The sequence below is a fragment of the Teleopsis dalmanni genome, chromosome X (genome assembly GCF_002237135.1).
Source record: "Teleopsis dalmanni isolate 2A chromosome X, ASM223713v2, whole genome shotgun sequence".
Taxonomy (NCBI): domain Eukaryota; kingdom Metazoa; phylum Arthropoda; class Insecta; order Diptera; family Diopsidae; genus Teleopsis; species Teleopsis dalmanni.
In genome coordinates, this window is record NC_051848.1 from 30,591,819 (window position 1) to 30,598,720 (window position 6,902).

Genomic DNA, 6,902 nt, shown 5'->3' on the forward strand with positions numbered 1-6,902 from the left:
TTCGGAATTTGAAAAAGGTACGCCTCCATTTTTACTCTCTTAGTCGCTAATACTGTACCAGACGAATTTTGAACCTAATCTGTTACTCAATAATCGTTTTAAAAAGGCCGAGATTTTATAGTTGCTTTGTCTCATTGTGGACAATCTTCAATGGCTAAGCACGACTAAAATATTGGCGAAATTCAGAAAGTGATCCATGCAAATTATCGCAAGGGGTCTAAAATGTTGGGTGAAAAGGTGTACATGTCATTTTCGTTCGTTCTTTAGCAATATGACTAATCATATTCATCATTGATTAACTGGTGCCGATAAAGCTAAATTTTGTTTAAAAGGATCATAAAAAGCAATTTTCCAATAACATGATTTTCCGAACTTTTTGAACCTCATTTTCATAAAACGCATTATAACTAACAATGGGACATTGGTTTCCAATCGGATTATATAAATCAGTCAACAAACTTCGCAATGCTTTAAAAATAAAACGAACCCCAAAAACCATGTAGGATTCGCTCGAAATCTAAGGTGATGCTGACGGTTACTTTCGATTATATTAGTATATTGCACTTCAAATTCTTTCTGGAGTGACAAACGTTGAATAAAGAATACTGTTTGAAGATCAGAAGATGTATGCACTGCAATATCCGCAGAAAAAGTATAGATTCGTAGAAAGTTTATTCATTGACTGCACACTACGATAAAGCATGATTTGGGGGTCTTAAGATGTTTTCGGTGTTTAAATGGTATTTAAATTTTCTGCATTTGATCTATTACTTTTCGAACACCCCTTTAAGACCTGTAAATGTTTATTATATTTAAACTCTTATTGGATTGAAACAAAACAAATGATTTTTTATGAAAAAAAAATTTTTATTCGCAAGTCAAAATTTAACAATAAACATTATTAAATTCTAGTTTATTGGAGTACTGCATAAATAAAGTGAATGTAAGCCCAAAGACATACATAAATATATGTACGTATGGTATGCTTTAATATCTATAGGCAGGAGATTTGTTTTATTTGGTAACCAGACTCTAAAAATGAAGATACTGCAAGAGTCTCCTATAGCAAAATTTAGCAAAAGCAGCAGAGTATATAAACATTTTTTGAAAAAGATTACGGGATGATAAATCATTCTCAAGGCGGTAATGGTGTTCAATTTGCTCCATAGCTTCAACACTAACGTCTTGGTTTTCAGGTATTTCATAAATATGATCTGCAGGTGTAGCATCAAAACTATTGCTTAGCTCCGAAACTGTCTGTCGCCAACAACGATGGCTTCGTCTATGTAAGAATTTTCCACAATAAGCACATGCAGATGGAGCTTGTTTATTATAAGCACAACGCAACATATGGTTCTTTAAATGTTTAATTGCAACAACCTGCTTACATCCATCGTTAAAAAATGGGCATTTGAGAACCAACCGAGAATATTTTTTAATTTCGTCTTTCGACAATGGCACCAAGTGATGAAAATAGAAATATGTTCTACACAATGGGCACTGGTTGTGCCGCTCCATCCACTGGCAGATACAGAAACAACAAAACATGTGATCGCACATACTGATACGCACAGGATCCTCCATACAGTCCAGGCACATGGAGCATATAAAATGTTCATCCACAGTTTTAAGAAAGAGGTCGCAATCCAAACCCATTTTATGACCGTGAAATTTATTTCAGTTAATTTACGTGAAAAGAAGTCTAATAAAATAATCGTTTTTATTATTCTTATTTAGCTTAATTTTTTAAAACTAAAAAATGTCTAAAGAAATGATTTTGATTTTCAAAATTTTAATTTGATTTTCATTGCTAACTTCATTTTAAAAATTTGTTTTAGTTTTTTTTTGTTGTTTGTATACAGAGTATCCTATATCAATATACAATATCATTTACAGCACAAAAGATCAACTATGGTCGAAGTGCTCCGCTCCGTTAAGAGCCGGTACCTTGTTTATTTTTATTCTATTCTATCCTATATCAAAATAATAAAGGGTAAAGAGTATGAGAGAAACATTTTTAATATTAACCGATATGTAGGGTGTTAAAGAATGTCCACAAAAATATATTAAACAATATCAGAAAATTTTAAGTATCTTATTATTATTATTTGGATACGGGATAGTGCATAGCGACCTAAAAGATCTATTGTGCCCTTTAGCTGGTATCGAGCGTTTCTCCAAGTCCGATTTCTTAAATGAAAGAGAGTATAGAGCATCTTAATTAAGTATCTTAATTAGTAAATAATTTAAACACTATTTTTGTTTAATCGGTTCTTATAATAAAGGAAAATTTGCTTCATTTCTTCAGAAAATAACATTCTTTTGAATATTTTTGGTAAATGTTGTAACTTCGATTTTATATAATATTTTCGTATAACCTTTAAGTCATTAAATCACTTTTGAGATTTATCATGCACCAATTAGCTTCTATATTTTTCGATAAAGGTATACAAACCTCAGTCAATAAAACTAAATACTATGACTGCTATTCTGACAGGCTGGTATACAAAATTAAAGGAATTTATGGATCCTAATTTGGAATGAATTCCGAAAAATAAAAAAATTTTGATGTGCAGTAAATTCTTAGAAAATCTGACCAAAATTACAATAATTTCAAAAAAAATGTAAGTACAAAGAGTGGTTAAGTATTAAATTAAAAAATATTCAGAAATTGATGAAATCTTTTCTACTAAACATTTTTGATACTCTGTATATTGGTTAATATTATAAATGAACCCCATTTTCCACTGTTTTTGTTTTGTCATTTCTCAAAACTGTCAAATTTTTGTCATTTTTTTGTCAAGACCCTATATACACCAATATACAACTTTATAATTTCATTCGTTCCATATTATATATTGTTAAATATTTATTAAAGTAATATTTATGTAATATTAAAGTAGTATTTAAGTCGCTTAACAACAAAAACCCATTCTCTAGAACCCAAGAAAACCGAAAATAACATACTAAAAGTACGTACGTAAACAAACACCTAAAATATAGGAGCTTAATACGGAAATTATTGACTTGTTTTAACAATAGACCAGTTATTTTTTTGGGTTGGGTAAGATGTTAAGCATAGAAAAGTAGTGGGGTGATGTTGTGGCTTTTTATAATATCTTTCACCTATATTGTAAACTTTCCTATCAAACTATTTTAAAATTTTTCCAATAAAAAGAAAAATGTGAGTATCAAATCACTTTTTAAATTTTCTAATATAAACAAAAGTCTTTTTTTATATTTTAAAAATAAAATTGAATATAATATGGATCGGAAAGTTTCTATTGCAATAATTGGTATTTGCAAAATTACATAGTCTATTGAAAAATAGACGCATAATGGTACTTTATTAATTCTTGGTTCTACTAAATAAATGTCTTAACCCAAATAGATTTAATTAGTATTTTTAAAAGTTTAATACTGATATGAGTAAAAAAATTTCACACCCCAAATTAAGTAACTTTTCCTATTCTTCACTATATATATATATTTGTACGAAAACATTTTTTTATTTATATGTGAATTAAATACACATTTACATACATTACCTCAATAATTATTAGTAAGTTCCAGATTTTGCACGAGACCACAAGTGACTAGTAAAAGCAATATTCCCCAAAATATCGATAAGTACCAAAAATTGAACAGCACAGTAAAAATAGAAATGATTGTCGTACAAAATAAATTTTTAAAAGTTTTATTATGATATAAACAAATAATATTGTCATGGCCAACTATGATACTTTTAAATTGTTGAATTTTAAATATAAGAATTTTTTTTTAAATAGAGATATACTATTCTAGTAAGAAAAACTATAATTTTTAAGTTTCAGTTATTACCATAATGTTTGAAGATAAAGGATAAGGAGACACAGGTATGTGTCCTATTATCTGACAGGACTGCTAGATAGCTGTGGTCGCTTCCATCAACTAAAAAGCCGAATCTCCTCCAACATGTCATTAGTTGATAGTTAGTTGATAATTAATCTGACAACTAGCACGATTTTTTTATTAAGTAATGCTTAAAAAATCATTATACAAAATCTTTCGATCGATCCTGATATTTCCTATTGTTATAGATAACAATAACTGATTTAGATTGTGTTAGTCAACGTAGTCGACCTGAGGCCTTCGCTTTTGTTTTTTTCGGCGTTAAACTCTCTTTGAGATAATGCAGGTACGATTTGGTACCAACGTCACTCAGACCTGTTGTTTTTCTAGCATCATCGAATGAATGTCCTGAATGTCCGTTCAGTACTGGGCGAAGTTTGTGCGTTGGCTTCCTTAGGTGCCCACAACTTTATGTCTTTCCTTCTAACCAAATTTCATTTCCTTGGGTCCTTTGCCTTTCTTCCATTCTTGTGTCCTCTGTGTAGAAGTTAAAGATTGCCGTTCAATATTTCGGATATAGGAAGCCATCTCAGTCACCAATTGAGTTGCAGTTTGAAAACCTGCTTGTTTACTTATGTGTTTTATAAGATCCATTAATAATCCCTCTCGAACACGGTAAGCCCATATTTACTCAATGATGCGGGCAAGTACCAGTTAGACACACACTAGAAGACAGTATGTTAACCCCGACTGCAAACAACTATCCGATGGACACGTATTATCCCGGATTAGGGTGATTTACAATTTACTCTGGCATGTGTTCTATGGTCTGCATGCTCGATGATGCATTCCAGAAGCTGCTTAGATCACATTTGGGTTCAATGCTCATCTGACATCTTCCCGGAATGTGTGGCCTAGACCTAGTATACTGTACTAGGCCATTTTACTATAATTATATTTATTATTTTAAAACTTGCTGCTTTGTAAGTATCAGATCAAATTATTTTTAATTTATACCTTCTGCTCAAAAAGTATCCGGATTTTGTTGTGTCTTAACTCCTCCTTAAGTAATAGACCATTTTCAAAAATTTTTTGTTATGTTGTTATACTCTTTCTTGGTACAAATTTGAGCACCACCTGTCAATTAGTTTGTTTACAACAGCTGTTAATGTGAGACTACCTCATGTGCATTTACCGATTTTTGCTATGTAAAATTCTTGTTGTACGCGATTCCACTGTCATCGCTCAGGCAACATATTCCCCAGATCTGGATCCGTGAGACTTTTTCCTGTTCCTGAAACTCAAACTGCCCCTTCGTGGTAGGCGTTTTGAGTCGATTGTATCAGTAAAAGAGAATTCGCCGGAGGAACTAAAAGCCATACCTTCACGGGCCTACGAAAAGTGTATGGAAGATTGGGTTAAGCGTTGGCATATGTGTATCGCTTCAGAAGGAGCATATTTTGAAGGAGATAAAATAAATTTGGAATAAAATTTAAATTTGTGTGTTTTATTTACAAAATCCGAGTACTTTTTAAGCAGAAGGTAGTCTTTAATTTATAGGTTTATATACATATAAATACATGTTAGCTAATTTGATTTTATTTTACCTATTAAGTATTTCTTAAAATTACTTATGTATACAAACATTTTCTATAACGTGATGACGTTTATCTGAGCTTAAGAATATATATTTTTTATTCAAACAGAGTGAAATCCGATCAAAATTAGTAACATATGCATTATAATATTCATATCGATTCGCTTGAAACGACCTTCAAACGATTTTCCTCATATGTGTTTACCTATTTAAGTATTCATATCTCTAATTATAAATACGTATAAACAAACACCTTTGGTTATTGACACAAAGATTATTCATGGAATGCATTCTGCATTAATAAACAGCATACACACGTTATAAGTATTTATAGTAGCCCGTATATATATGGTATATATCACATAAACAATTTTTATAAAAAAGTATAACCTGAAACAACTAAAACAACTAAAAAACTGTAACGAAATATCGATTGCTTTCATGCGTTTAATAGATACATTTGTACTTATGTGTTAAGTAAGTTGAATAGGCAATGTAGCTCACATTAAAAAGATACCCGTATGAATAAATGCAGTCAATGTAATTTTAGACGAAATGATACAGCCAAAAAGCATACGCATCATTTATCATGAAGAGAGCATTCTGATGTTCATGAAGGCTGATATGTGATTATGTGCCAGTTATATTCCACAGGGTCAAAAGAGCAATATCGTTTTACAGCCTTAGATATATGACTGAATAATTTTATAATTGGTGAAATGCTATATAACAGCAGAACGAATAATGTGAACTACAAGTTAAATGAAACACATTTTCATGTTTATATAATTGAAAAAAATATAAAAAAAAATTCTATTACTTCATAGGGTCAAAATTTTACAATTCTGTAACATATATTAAAAGTAACATTAAATATAAACTAAGTGTTAAGAAGAGTACAGCTTTAAATTTTATACGATTAGTTCGAAGGTTCACACATTCTTATATTCAAGTATGCTTGCGTTACCCGAAAATGCTTGACCATCGAGCATTTGCTATCATAAATTATTATATAAAAGAAACCTAAAATAAAATAGAACATATAGTAGATCAATAGTTCAAACACCTCGAATTGCTTAGATATACTGCTGAAACATGATCTGCATCTCAAATATATGTATAAAAATCAAAAGTTCTAAAAAACAAAGTGTATTACTCCTCCCTCTCCTTTAGAACGTAATAGTGAACGAGACTGGAAAAGGGGAGCTGCATAGTTATTGCAAGCACAAGTGATATTGTCTCCATGACTACCGGAAAATATCCTATTGCTGTGGGATATTTTGAAACGATATTTCACAAAATGGTTAAACATTCTAAAACCAGTGGATAGCAAAATATGAAATTAAGATAAATCCTAATAAAACTGAACTTGTACTTATTACTGGGAAACGTAGAATGTCAATCTTTCCATTCTTATTTAACGAAGCTATAAGCCACAACTTCTGAACTGGAAGAGAGTAGCAGAAGATAAGGA

At 30.7% G+C, this 6,902-nt stretch overlaps 1 protein-coding gene across 1 annotated transcript; it reads right to left on the minus strand.

Annotated features, from left to right (window-relative positions):
* Positions 1 to 878: 878 nt before the first annotated feature.
* On the minus strand, positions 879 to 3,663 carry LOC119661862 (E3 ubiquitin-protein ligase NRDP1-like). The gene is made up of 2 exons (XM_038071367.1): positions 3,549 to 3,663; positions 879 to 1,702 (listed from the first exon to the last, which is right to left on the minus strand). The coding sequence occupies exon 2, from the start codon at positions 1,654 to 1,656 to the stop codon at positions 1,033 to 1,035; it is 624 nt and encodes a 207-aa protein (XP_037927295.1). The 5' UTR covers positions 1,657 to 1,702; positions 3,549 to 3,663; the 3' UTR covers positions 879 to 1,032.
* Positions 3,664 to 6,902: the final 3,239 nt, after the last annotated feature.

What these genes read in the sequence shown, in the direction of transcription:
- LOC119661862 (XM_038071367.1), bottom strand. Translation starts at nt 1,656, where the DNA reads ATGGGTTTGGATTGCGACCTCTTTCTTAAAACTGTGGATGAACATTTT.